This window comes from Orycteropus afer, unplaced genomic scaffold (genome assembly GCF_000298275.1).
Source record: "Orycteropus afer afer isolate SDZICR_OR568_19922 unplaced genomic scaffold, OryAfe1.0 scaffold00169, whole genome shotgun sequence".
NCBI lineage: Eukaryota > Metazoa > Chordata > Mammalia > Tubulidentata > Orycteropodidae > Orycteropus > Orycteropus afer.
This window is the reverse complement of record NW_006921756.1, coordinates 5982818-5997287: the sequence shown is the minus strand read 5'-3', so window position 1 is coordinate 5997287 and position 14470 is coordinate 5982818. Positions and strand designations below refer to the sequence as shown.

Genomic DNA, 14470 nt, shown 5'->3' with positions numbered 1-14470 from the left:
TGAAGAATTTTATCAGCTTCTACAGTCTGAAATTGACCAAACATGCAATCAGGATGTGTTAATTATCACCGGTGACTGGAATGCAAAAGTTGGAAACAAAGAAGAATCACCAGTAGTTGGAAAATTTGGCCTTGGTGACAGAATCTACAATATAAGACTGTAGAAACCTGCTTGAGCAGTAAGTAACTTCAGAGTGCTTGGTAAATTCAGGAGCTTGGAGGTAGGAGGTCATGATTTAAGGAGCCACAGATAGTGTAGTCAAAAATGAATAGCTATTCAAGCTATGGATGGTTGAGAATGATATATATTGGACATTCCCATGAGGTCTAATTCTTAGATTCCTAGGTGAGAATCCAAGCATCTAGGAGCAGGGGAGTGAGGATTAAACCCCACAGTCAATTCAGCTCCATATTAACAGAGAAACTGTGGGACAAGACCTACATCAAAACCCAGGCCTTGGATCAAAGAAACCAAAGTTCAAGTCTTCTCCATGTGGCTTATTGCTTCTCTGAGTCTCATTTACCTCATCAGGAAAAAAATGGGCATATAATGGTTCTAACCTTGTGGAGTGTTTTAAAATGAACTAATGGGCACAGGTTTTTCAATTTTCAATTTTCAATTGCCTCATATGCATGCAAAAGCTGGACAATGAATAAGGAAGCCTGAAGAAGAACTGATGCCTTTGAATTATGGTGTTGGCAAAGAATATTGAATATGCCATAGACTTCCAGAAGAACAAATAAAAAGTACAACCAGAATGCTCTTTAGAAGCAAGGATAGTGAGGCTTCATCTCACATACTTTGGACATGTTATCAGGAGGGACCAGTCTCTGGAGAAGGACATCATGCTTGGTAAAGTAATGGGTCAGAGATAAAGAAGAAGATCTTCAATGAGATGTATTGACACAGTGGCTGCAACAGTGGGCTCAAACATAGCAACAATTATGAGAATGACATTGGACCGGGCAGTGTTTCATTCTGTTATACATGGGGTTGCTGTGAGTGGAAACCAACTTGATGGCACCTAACAACAACCACAATATGTAAAGCAGCCAGTACAGTTCCTATCCCAGAAATTAGTCATTTTGTTTTTCTTCTCATTACTTTCCTCTGGTTTTGTATTAAATTTATGATGTGGTTAAGAGACATGCTTAAGAAAATCAAAGATGGTCAGGATTTGCTGTGTACTTCTGAGATAACTGAACCCTCACCATGTATGTTCTCTGACCCAGAATAGCAGCCCGGAGTAATCAAGCAAAAGCCTCAGGGTGAATGACAATGTAGAGTAGTTCTGGCCCTCTGTGGATCTGTGAAGGGTAGGCATTTTGAGCCACAGGCTGGTCAGGATGAGCAAAGACGGTAACCAGAGAACTAGCATGAGGAGGAAGGATACCCTTTTATCTTCCAAATAATGTTGGAATCATCAATGAGACAGGATGAGGCATGGATCACCCTAACTGAGCAGAAGGTTGAAAACACAGTAAGTTCCAGGCAACGCCAGGTAAGAAAGAACTCCAGCTTTGTGGGAGGACGCAGAATCACCGTCCTGTTTCCAGGGGGGCTCGATGGACTGTGTCAGTGAGGTTCCTGATCCTATTGTATTGATATTGGTATGAGTGTCTGTCAACTATGTGTAATTGTCAACTGGACTATTTTTCTGCTATGTGCCTTTTTCTATAATTATTTCCATTTTGTCCTTCCTTAGAAAAGCATTTTAAAAATATTATCCTGTCTAGTGGTGCTAAGGGAAAATTAGGAAAAGGGCTTTTACCAGTTGTGGGAGCCAGGTATGGTGGTAGCCCAGAAACAGAGACACTCACAAGAGAAAGGTAAGAGTCAATGAGACACATAGGGTCCTTGGTAAACCTCTTCCTCTTTGTGTTTGGGGGTTTTCTCTGCTGTGGGGCCTATGCTTCATATATGGACTTGTTCAATGAGTGTTTATTTAGAGTCTCCTGTGTGCCTTGTATTGATCTAGGTGCTAGGGGCATAGCAGTGAAGAATACAAGTAAGGTCCCTTCTCTAATGGAACTTTTAATCTAGTGGCAGAGGCAGACATTAATACAATAAATATATAATTATCTAAACCAAACTCACTGCTGTTGAGTCAGATCCAACTCATAGCAACCCCTCCTTGAGTTTCTGAGGCAGTATCACTACGGAAATAGATTGCCCAGCCTTCCTTCCAAGGAGTGGCTGGTGGGTTTGAACTGCCAGCCTTCTCCTTACATTTTCTTCATGGCATTTACTATCATATATAATTATATACACTATCATATATAATCTTGGTTTGATGTTCAGATCAAGCAGAACCCAGTCAAGATCAACCAATCACTCAATCAATCGTATATAATTATATACAATAGTAAATGCCATGAAGAAAATGTAAGGAGCTATGGAAATATATAACTTGAGCTTTTCTGAAGAAGTGACATTTCTTCAGAAATTTTATATATATATATATATATATATATATATATATATGGAAATTTAATAAGGAAATCCAGAGGCAGCTCCTAAAGTTTATTGTTGTTAGTTGTTGTCAAGTAAGCCCCAGCTCATGGTGACCCCATGCACCAATGGGATCAGACTGTTGAAAACCTTAGGTTTTTCATTGACTTTACTCAGAAGTAGATCACCAGGCCTTTCTCCCTAGCCTGTGTTAGGAAGTTCTGCTGAAAGCTGTGCAGCATCAGAGCAACACAGAACCCTCCACTGACAGACAGGTGGTGGCCGTGCACTTGAAGCACTGGTCAGGAATCAAACCTGGATCGCCCACATGGAAGGTGAGAGTTCTACCACTGAACCACTAATTACATTTCATATTTCAGGTAAATTACATTCATCAGAAGTTGCTCAGATTCTTTTGTTTCTTTTTTAAAAAGCAATACCAATGTCATACCCTTGTTACAGTCTTTTCTATTTATAAACTTCTTTTTGCTTTGTGTGTGTTAAATAGAAAATATAGGAGCTCTGGTAGCATAGTGCCTAAGGCACTTGACTGCTAACCAGAAGGCTGGTGGTTCAAACCCACCAGCCACTCCTTGGAAGGAAGTTTGGGCAATCTACTTCCTTAGAGATACTGCCTTGGAAACCCAAGGAGGGATTGCTGTGAGTCAGGTTTAACTCGAATGCATATAACAACAGCAACAACAGAACAAAATGCTGGATTCAGATCGTCTACATGACCAACAGCTCTAGTGTATGACTATATGCGATAACAATATTGATGAGATGTGATTGGTTGATCTTGACTGGGTTCTGCTTGATCTGAACATCAAACCAAGTGCACATTCACAAATTTTCAGATTGCTGCAAATCCTCCTGCATTTTATATTTTATATAATGCATAGAAGTTTTTATTCCTTCTAAGGAAATACTGAATAAAATCAATTAAAAAGAATAAATAGCCCCAATGTCTCAGAAGTGTTTACTATAGGTTTGGGCAAGGTCCACAGCCTCAGAGGCTCTTGAGCATTTGAGATATGAGGGATTCATTTAATTTGTGTCACTGTGGAGCTGCATAAAAGGAAGTAGTATACACTCAAAGCATACTGTGGCCTCCCCTGTCCTCAAGACAGACTAGGTATTCTACCTGGGGAAATGACAAGACAGACATGAAGAAATGATGACTGTGATAGCATCATATACAATGATGGCACCTAGTACTAGAGAAAGAGAGTGAATTTGGCAAAGCAAAACTTCCAGTCATATATGACTAGTTACACTAGTGACAGTGGTTACTATTTATTGAATATATCTAGTCTCTAGGAGCTCTGGTGGCATAGTACCTAAGGCATTTGACTGCTAACCAGAAGGCTGGCGGTTCAAACCCACCAGCCACTCCTCAGAAGGAAGGCTGGGCAATCTACTTCTGTAGTGATACTGCCTCAGAAACCGAAGGAGGGGTCACTATGAGTCGGATCTGACTCGACGGCACATAACAACAACAACATCTAGTCTCTTTTTCAATCAATACAATGATCTTTTGAGGCATATAGAATAGGAGACTAGAGTTTAAAGAGGCTAAATGACTTGCTCAAGTTCATTGGTCACATAGCTTTTAATGTAAAAATGGGGATTTGAGACCAAGTGTGTGTGACTCTAAATATTTCATTTTTCTGATTCATTTGTAAGACAAACAAGTACACAAATCTTTATAAAAGATAAACATTAATGGGGACTGGAGAAGTCAGAGAAAGCATTATGAATGGAGAGACACTTAAAACAGTCAGCAATTTGAATGACTGGTAAGATAAGGGTGAGCAGATGTGATGAAGGAGGAACTCCTGGCTAGGAAAACAGTCAAGACCAATGGCAGTGAGCACAGAGTGAACCTAATGACTGTGGAGGATGTGGAGGCTGCAGGTGCAGTGTGAGTCAGGATCAGAGGGAGCTGAGGTTGGAAAGGTGGGGTTGGTGCCATGGTGAAGTTTAAGCAGCAAAGAATCCAAACAGACATGTGGCAGAGTCTTGATTTTAGGACATGACTCTAATATTACAGGATGAAAAGTGTGCTGGCAAGAGTATGGCTAAGAAGTCAGGACATATAGGTCCCCAATTGCTGGAAGATCCCGAACAGGGCATTTACTAAAATGAGCAAGTAGGTTCCCATCATAGTCCCTTTGGACAGAGGAACACTGACTCCAGTGGGGCTGCCATGTCACAAACAAGTTGGCTTCCTTCTTGTGAAGCTCACTTAGAAGACATTCACTGAGAAAAATCCAGGGCACAGATCTGTGAGCTGTAATCAGGCTAGGAGAGAGAGTGGGGTCAGAGCAAACCACAGATATCAAATAGTGGGAATTCCTTTTTGTGGCACTTGTAAGGACTGAGGAAGTGATTTAGAAAAGACTTCTTATATTATGAATGTCTTTGGGGACTGCCACCTGTAACTATAGCCTTTGGACAGAAGATCATCCTCACGGTTCAGCTCATTAGATTAAATTTGATTCAATAAATATTTATTAGCTACCTATTCTGTGTCAGCTTGGTGATAAATGCTCTCATAATTACAACTATAAAAATAATTATGAAAATGACAATAATAGTAACTGTCTTCGTTTTCTAGTGCTGCTGCAACAGAAATACCACAAGTGGATGACTTTAACAAACAGAAATTTATCTTCTCACAATTTAGGATGCTAGAAGTCTGAACTCAGGGTGCTGGCTCTAGGGGAAGGCATCCTCCTCCCTTGGCTCTGGAGGAAGATCCTTGTCTCTTTGATCTTTTGCTCCTGGCTGGTGTTCATGTGGCTTGGCATCTCTCTGCCTTCATCTCTGCTTGCTCGGTAGCATTTATTCCCTTTTATATCTCAAAAGAGTTTGACTCAAAATACACCCTACACTAATCTAGTCACATTAACATAACAAAGACAACCCATTTCCAAATGGGATTGTAACTACAGGCATAAGAAAACCCAAACCAAATTCACTGCCCTCTATTCTGACTCATAGAGAACTCTCCTTGGGTTTCCAAGGAGGTATCTCTATGGAAGTAGATTGCCCAGTCTTCCTTCCAAGGAGTGGCTGTCTGATTAGTAGTCAAATGCTACGCCACCAGGGCTCACCACAGGCATAGAGGTTAGGATTTACAACACATATTTGGGTGGGGGGAGGCACAGTTCCATCTGCAACAGTAACTATCATTTATTGAGGACTCACGATGTGCCAGGTATTGTGCTAAGCATTACATGAACTATCTAATTTAACCCTCATAGCAGTCCTACAAAAAACCAAAACCAAACTGACTGCTGTCGAGTCGGATCCAACTCATAGCAACCCCTCCTTGGGTTTTCAAGGCAGTATCACTATGGAAGTAGATTGCCCAACCTTCCTTCTGAGCAGTGGCTGGTGGGTTTGAACAGCCAGCCTTTTGGTTAGCAGTCAAACGCCTTAGGCATTACGCCACCAGAGCTCCTATGAGGTTGTATTAATATTCCCATGAAGAAAGTGAGGCTTGGAGAGATTAAGAAACTTGTCAATGGCCCCACAATTAGTAAGAAGCACAGCCAGGATTTAAAGTTGAGTCTCTTATAACAATATACTGTCATCTTTTCACATTAGAATGTATGGATTACACCTCAACATAAGGAAAACAAAATTCCTCACAATTGGACCAATAAGCAACATCACCATAAATGGAGAAAAGATTAAACTTGTCAAGGATTTCACTTTACTCAGATCCACAATCCATGTCCATGGAAGCAGCAGTCAAGAAATCAAACAATGCATTGCATTGGGCAAATCTGCTGCAAAAGGCCTCCTTAAAATGTTAAAAAGCAAAGATGTCACTTTGAGGACTAAGGTGCATCCGACCCAAGCCATGGTATTTTTCAGTCTCCTCATGGGCATGCAAAAGCTGATCAATGAATAAGGAAGACTGATGAAGAATTGATGCCTTTGAATGATAGTGTTGGCAAAGGATATTGAATATACCATGGACTGCCAGAAGAATGAATACATCTGTTTTGGAAGAAGTACAGCAGGATTACTCCTTAGAAGCAAGGATGGGGAGACTCTGTCTCACATACTCTGGATATGTTATCAGGAAGGACCAGTCCATAGAGAAGGACATCACACTTAGTAGTGGAGGGTTAGAGAAAAAGGGGAAGATTCTCAATGAGATGGTTTGACACTGGCTACAGTGATGGGCTCAAACATGGCAACAATTATGAGGTGGGCACAGGACCAGGCAGTGGTGTGTATAGATAGGGTCACTGTGAGTGACAACAGCATGTCATTTATCAGATGAAGAAATTGTGTCTCAGAAAGTTTAAATGACTTGCCCAAGGTTATACAGACATTTTAGATCCCTGCATATTTTCCCTGAAAATAATAATACTATGACATGTTGAGTATTTCCTTCATGCCTGGTATGCTATTTAAAATCTCCTAACTCAGAGGTCCTCAACACTGTCTTCATGTTAGAATACTCTGAGAATTAAACAAACAAACAAAACAGAAGCATCAATGCCTAGGCCCTATCCCAGATCAGTTGAATTAGGATCTTGGGCAGTAGAGGGGTAGAATGAGATCTGGGAGTGAGATAATTCATAAGTTCCCCAGGTAATTCTGATACACAGAGAGGGCTAAAAACTCCTCCTTAGATTCTCACAACACCGTCATGAGATAAGTATTAAAAGCCTCATTTCACACGTAAGAAAACCGAGGCTCGGGGAATGAACGGTATTGCCCAAAATCACAGCAAAGCTGTGGCAGAGTCACATATTCTTTTGACCTTCCAAGCTGTCACTTACATGAAAAGTTGTCATTTCGTCTAAGTAGCCTGTATAAGTTTTCTGGGAAATGGTCATTGGCCTTTAATAATGCTCAACCTACAGCCTTTCTCTTTTTTCTCTCTTCCTGCACTTCACAGCTACTCCCTTCTCCTGCCCAAAAGCCCAGACCCAGATCTCATGATCAGAAGTTCATATGGATGAACTAGGCTGAGGGCCCTGCTTTGGGGTGGCAGTACCCCATTGGCGTAATGCCCACCTCAGGCCTCCGAGCAACTCCAAATCCTCCTGGATGTCTATCCCTTTGTTGAATCAACCTGAGTAGACAGCACTGAGTTCACAGCACAGCAAGTTCCTTTTTGGGGTGGGGAAGTAGGGAGAAGCAGAGACATGAAAAGTCAAATCAAACATCACAGAAAAAACAAAAACAAAAACAAAAAAGCAAAATCACGAAAAAATGTAGTCAATCATTAGCTAAAAGGTTGAAAAGACATGCCCCAGTTGCTTTAAAATTTCACAGAACCCAGGTCTCCTTAAAATAGTTTTGCAAAGTACACTGAGAATTCCATGCAGTAATATGAAACATAAGTCCCATTGCTGCCACTGAACATGCTTCATCTGGCTAAACCCAAGGAGCTTGACATAAACCCAAAGCTCTGCAAAACCCAGCAGGAAAGCACAATGGAGACAGAGTTGCAAAACTGCCCCAGATGTGTACATTTTCTGCTCCATTAAAATGACTTGGATGAGAGGCAAAGTACATTTGGTCTCTCAGAAAGAGAGCATCAGGGAAGAGGAGGGACAGACAGCTAGCCTTATCACAGGCCTCCTTCCCCCCAGCCTTGCCTCCCTTCCAGGTCTCCCCCTATACTGCTTTCTAGAGCCAACTGTCTCAAACTGTCTGAAATGCAAACGTGACCACAAGCCTTCCAGGCCTCCCCAGAGCCAAATTGCTTTCCCCTAAATCTCAATTGTCTCAACTCTATAATGGGATTAATAACATCTCCTGGAAGGTTTTGGTGTGAAAATTAATTAAGATAATTCATGTATGCAAGATGCTAGAAATGGTGCAGGAGCTCTGTGCCTAAGGCATTTGACTGCTCACCGGAAGGCTGGCAGTTCAAACCCACCAGCCACTCCTCAGAAGGAAGGTTGGGCAATCTACTTCCGTAGTGATACCGCCTCGGAAACCCAAGGAGGGGTCGTTATGAGTGGGCTCCAACTCGATGGCAAATGGTGTTTCTAGTAAGCTTTGGAGAAATGGTAGATATCACAAGTATCATTATTGAAACCAGGTCATATGAGAAGAGACAGGTGAAGGATGTGAAGAAGTCTGGCCAAAAGAAGGGAATCTCCTGAGAGACAGGATCCCAAGTTTTCCCATATCTGAAGGGCTGGCATGAGACTGGTGGTGGTGAACCTATTATGGCAGCCAGAAAGTGAAGGATTCTGGCTCAGTATAAGAAAGACCTTTCTAACAGTCAGTAGTGTCCGATTTTAAGGGGTGATCTAGATGGTAGTGAACTTCTTGACTTTAGAACTGTATAAGAGATATCTAGGGGACCATTTGACAGGGATATTAAAGAGGGAATTCAACAAAGATTTGGTTGAATTTTGTTTTTACTGGTTCTTTAAGTCTGAAATCTGTATTTTGAACTGCCTTTGCTTGACAATCAGTGGATCATCAACATCTTGAATTTTTGGTATATGTAAAGCATAGGGCTATGGTCTCCTGGTCAGTGAGGAGATATTCTGACTCAGTTTTCACTAGGGCAGAGGAGGAACAATGTGGCATATGGTAGGTTCTCCTAGAGGCCACGCTAATAGACTGATTATGTGAGTCACACAGGAAGCAGAAACCCTGGCTATCTTTCTGTTGCCCTTAGGCCATCCAACAGTGTATCTTTGAATACCCAGTGTCTGCCATTCCTTGTGTGGAATCCATTCTGTGTACCTACATGCAAAATATGTTTGAGTCTGTGTTTGTTCCACTGGCATCCATGTCCATTGTTTATTCTTTTATTCTTTCTGGGTTCAGGGAAATGGAACTGCCTTCTTATCAGAAACATTTCTATTGCCGAGGGCATTTGTTTGACCTTGAGGGTACAGTAATATTTAATGTGTTCCTGAATGTATCAGTCTTAAAAGAAGTGGAATCCATGTTCTGACTGTGTTCACTACAGTGGGACAGAGAGAGTTAGAATTCATTTTCACATCTGAAAAAGAGGGATAGACTTTCAAGAAAAACTGTGCAATGGGTATGTTACTCATGCTCTCTCTGTGTCTTTCTTTAATACGCGTGTTTTATAAGCATTTACTCCTTAGCACTATGCTTGGTATCTGGGATGCTAAGGTTACTCAGTCTTTATGTCTGCCCTCAAAGAGCTCTTATTCTAGTGAGGGGAAATAAAAGCTGCCAGGAAAAATAGTAAAATGGACTGCCAGTGCTTGGGGAGCATGGGAGATTTGGGAAGATATCAAAGAGGAGATGACATTTGGGCTAGTTTTCGAGGTTAGTTGAGGTCATCATGCACTTGGGAGGAAGAATGTCCAGGGGAAGGGCAATGCAACCACTGCCGTGGAGTCGGATCCGACCCATAGAGACCCCTCCTTGGGTTTCCAAGGCAGTATCCCTACGGAAGTAGATTGCCCAACCTTCCTTCTGAGGAGTGGCTGGTGAGTTTGAACCACCAGCCTTCTGGTTAGCAGTCAAATGCCTTAGGCACTATGCTACCAGAGCTCCCCAGAGCAAACATAAAGGCTTAGGAGCTGAAAAACCATGTTGTCTTGGGAAATGTCAAATAATTTCATGTGTTGGGAGTATACGGTGTCCAGGAGGGTGTTGAGAGATGAGACTAGTAATGCATTTTCAGGTCACCCTCATTTAGCTGCAGAGAGAAAGTTGGCCATGATGCTACTTTAAATCATTTTGCAAACATAGTCTGCAGCTTCATGGACTTTCATTAACTGTGGTCAATTCTGCATGATCCATCTTGTAAATTATCAGAAATAATACTTGCACATTAGTTCTTCTTGATCACCATAGGCAAGTATTCTTAAAACAAAAATCCATTTAAGATTAGTCCAAAGAAATCATAATCATGAAAACAAATCTGCCAACAACTTGAGTGGCCTCTTGTTTTTCCACAAGTGTGTGGGGGCATGGTAGGACCAACATCTGCATCAGAATGACTCGCAGTCATACCTGGTTGGCACTTGTGCACATAAATACCATTGAGCTGGTTTAAAAGACCCTGATATGACTTGTGCCCTGGAAACTTGCATTGATGAGGTTCAACTGTATAACGTCTTCTCCAAACCACAGTGAAATTATTTGGGAGTTTTGGCTTATCTGCTTCATCGTGAGTGCGGCTGATCTGTAATGTGAGCACAGTCCTTTGCTATTATAAATGTTTAATATTTTCTGATTATAGAAATAATACTTGCTCATTGTGGAAAATTATAAATATATAAATACAAGAATGCAAGGGAAAAACACTCATCATTACAAGAAACTCCAAGAGACCCACTCTTGTAACATTGTGGTACATTTATTTTGTTTTCTTGTTTATTCTTTTTCTTTTTGCATATAGCATTTAGCTGAATATACCACATCCATTAAGCATTCCTCTATAGAACACTTCTATCATTGTAACATAATTCTTTATGTATGCTCCCACAACACATTATAAGGGTGGAGAACACTGCAAAGGTATGTTGTTCGTACAGGAACTTATTTTTGTCACTGGAATCCAAAATTGAGACTCAAGTTCGGATACATTGCCTAAGTCTGCAAGGCCCAGGAATCCAGGCATTTTTTTGTCCTATCTATTCACCTGCTAAATAACTCTGGTGGGTAGTGGTTAAGGCATTTGGATGCAAACCAAAAGTTCAGTAGTTTGAACCCACGAGCTACTCTGCTGGAGAAAGATGAGGCAGTCTGCTTCCATAAAGATTTACAGCCTTGGAAACCCTAAGAGGAAATTCTGTTCTGTCATACAGGATCGCTATGAGTCAGAAACAACTCAATAGCAGTGAGTTTGGTTCAGGTCACTCATCTGCTACCAGCACCTAGCCCAGAACCTGTAATAAGTACTCAATGAATATTGGTTCCTTGAATAAAAGAATTAGTGAATGGATAGCTGAGTAAATATGAATTTTTATTATGACTCACTCAAAATTTATGGAGCCCCTACCAAAAGCAAGGTCCTGGGCTAGGCTGTGGGGATGTTAGTAGGCTAACCCCCTCTGATATGGGAGGGGATTCTTGAGTACGGAGCCCAGCCAGCCCTCTTTAGGCTGCTGTTCAAGTCTTGTCTGTGGGAACCTCAAGCTCCTCCAGGTTCTCTTTGTGATATAAGAGACAGAATAAAGACCTGTGTTCCACAGAGTCTCATTCTTGAACTCCCTGAGCCTTCCTTCCTCAGAGCACCCCTCCATTCCCTGCTCCATTCCAAATGGTCCCAGCTCAGCATGCAGTGAAGGGGATGCCTCAATGTAGGTAGATGGCAGGGGAAAGGGGCACCACTTCTCCCTCTGGCTGAAAACAGCCCTTGAAGAACCCTCCATCATCCCAGGCAGCTGGTCCAACTGGAAATCCCAGATAAGTCCCAGTTCTGATCAAAACTGGTTTACCAGCTCTGGGGGAACGTTTCTGGCTGAGTGACCCTCCTCGCAGAGGGAGTTAGCAGTTCTGCACGCGCGCGCTCGCGCTCACACACACACACACCCACACCCACACACAAAGCGAACTAATGGGGTTGTGGGTGGTGGGGTGGCTAAATTAGAAACACTCAAACACTCCAAAATTCTTTTCGCTTACAAATGTAAGTTTACACTCTGGGATTCAAACAAGATTGCCCTATTCCACCCCCGCATCCACCTCTCACATTCCTCTTCTTTGCAATGCAGTTCTGTTGCAATGCAATTTATTTTGCAGCGTGATGTTGATGCAATACAATCCTGCCCGCAGCGCGACTTTCAGTCAGTGCTTTTTTTCCCTGCAATGCTATTGTTTTTATTATTATTTCAATTCAACCTCTGCCCTTTCCCCTCCCCACTTGAATCGCGCTCAGGCTGTGATTGCTCGGGTCTGACTTCGCGAGTGGCAGTGCGCTTCCAAACCCCCTTCATCCGCCCCCCGCCCCTCTTTCTCCCCCTCCCTCCCTTTTCCGCGCCCAGGCGAGAGCAGCCGATTGGCAGAGCGGAGCTTTCAGGAACAATAACAGTGGGGGGAGTCCGGGTCCCGGGGAGCCGCCCCCGCCCCCGGCCCGGCTGCGCGGCTCGCGCCCCCCGTCGGGTCCCCACCTTTGCGCCCGCCTCGCGGGCTGACCGGCCCTACCGGGTCCCGCCCCCGGCACCCACCATGTACGCCTTTGTGCGGTTCCTGGAGGACAACGTCTGCTACGCTCTGCCCGTGTCGTGCGTGCGCGACTTCAGCCCACGATCGCGGCTGGATTTTGACAACCAGAAGGTGTACGCCGTGTACCGGGGCCCGGAGGAGCTGGGCGCCGGGCCCGAGAGCCCCCCGCGCGCCCCCCGCGACTGGGGCGCGCTGTTGCTCCACAAGGCCCAGATCCTGGCGCTGGCAGGTGAGCGAGCGGGCCGGAGGGACGGTGGGACCGGGGCGGGGGCCAGGTCTCGGGGAGGGGGCCGGGCGCTGTGGCGGAGGGGGCCGGGGGAGCCACTGCTTGCTTCTGCCTCCTCCTCACAACCCCGGGGCTTTTCTTTTGGGGGCTAGACATCTCTAAAAGGCCAGACCAGTTAAAAATACAAAACGGTCCCCTTTGTCTTCCCCGCTTCCTACACTCCCGCGCTGTCAGTCTGTCTCCCCTCTTTTTCCGTGTCTGCCCTCCTCTTTATATTCTGTTCACTTTTCCTTTCTTTTCCAGACTGTTTGTGCCTTGAAGTCTCTCTCACCTTCTCTTTACCTCATTGCCAGTTCCTTCCCTCTCTGTTCCTTTCTTTCTCAAGTTTCTCAAGCTGTCTGTTTTCTTTAAGGCCCCTGGTTACCTTTAGGCAAATATTGTCAGACTCTTTTAGGTGGGAGTCCTACTTCACAGAAGAAAGCTAAGACATCCTTGTCCCATCTATGCCATCACTGGTCAAGATAAGGAGGCCTTGAATCTCAGTACTCCTGGCACCACTCTCTCCTGCCTCTTCCTATCCAGGTGGCAAAGGTAAAAAGAAAGAAGTCCTAAGGCATCCTTCAGCCTCCACACTGTTTCTGCATCTCCAAGAATGCTCCCTTGAGAGTAGGGCCAGGAAAGGGTTTCTGGGTCATGGTAAGACCAGACTTTGCCTCCTATTCCATGCATTCCCAGGGCCCTGACAGATAGGTAAGACAGGTAGTCTTATCCTCATTTGACAGATGAGGTTACTGAGGTTCTTTTGGTGATAGGATAAGAAATTAGCCCTTCAGCCGCCTTTACCAGAATTCTTCCTGCTGTGCTGAGGAACCTTTTTCTTAGTAAGGAGGAGAAGACATCTGGCTTTCTTTCCCAGCTAGCTCTAGGAGGTTTGGGTGTAGACATGGAGGAAAGAAGAAAGTATCAGTTACTTTTGGGGCAGCAGCTAAAGGCTCTGTTAAGGAAGATAGATCACAGTAGACAGAGACAGTGAGCTCCTCTTGCCCTCCACTTAAAAGAGAAGACCAAGGGTTAGGAACTAAGTGAACATGTTGTTAGTGTTTTGCAATTTTGAGACTTTTCCAATTTTTCCAAGTTCTTTTGCTTCCTCACATTTAGCCTGAAAGATGAATCTAGCATATATCAGACTTAAATTTGACAGAAGAGAAAACTGTGGTTCAAAGGGGGAAGTGACTTGCCCAGGGTCTCATGGTAAGTTAATATGTTAGAACCTAGGCTTATGATTCTAGTGCCTTTTCACTGCCTTGAGCTAACTCTGTAATGTAGAACTGCAGGAGTTGAGAAGTGAAAGAAGAGTGGGAACTGAACAAATTGTTCAGCCCTTTTGCCAGGTTGTGTCTTTACTACCCACCCACTGCCAGACACCTGGGGCAGGAAAACTGAGTGAAGGGAGGTATTATAGAAAAGGGAAAACATTGAAACTGCTTAAAAAAAGTCACTGCTGTCAAGCCAATCCCAACTCACAGCGACCCTTCCTTGGGTTTCCAAGGCAGTATCTCTACAGGAGTAGATTGCCCAGTCTTCCTTCAGAGGAGTGGCTGGTGAGTTTGAACCACCAGCCTTCTGGTTAGCAGTCAAATGCCT

At 43.6% G+C, this 14470-nt stretch overlaps 2 protein-coding genes across 2 annotated transcripts in view; both read left to right on the top strand.

The window, feature by feature from the left end:
- Positions 1-14470, top strand: part of AGBL4 (AGBL carboxypeptidase 4) — a gene marked incomplete at its 5' end in the record, with an annotated part of 1767058 nt that overhangs the window by 1336222 nt on the left and 416366 nt on the right. The window lies entirely within an intron of this gene.
- The window catches only part of BEND5 (BEN domain containing 5), a 55883-nt gene continuing 54016 nt past the window's right edge, over positions 12604-14470 (top strand). The window contains exon 1 of the mRNA XM_007946715.2: positions 12604-12829. Within this exon, the coding sequence (XP_007944906.1) occupies positions 12604-12829 (226 nt within the window). The remainder of the gene's footprint in view (positions 12830-14470) is intronic.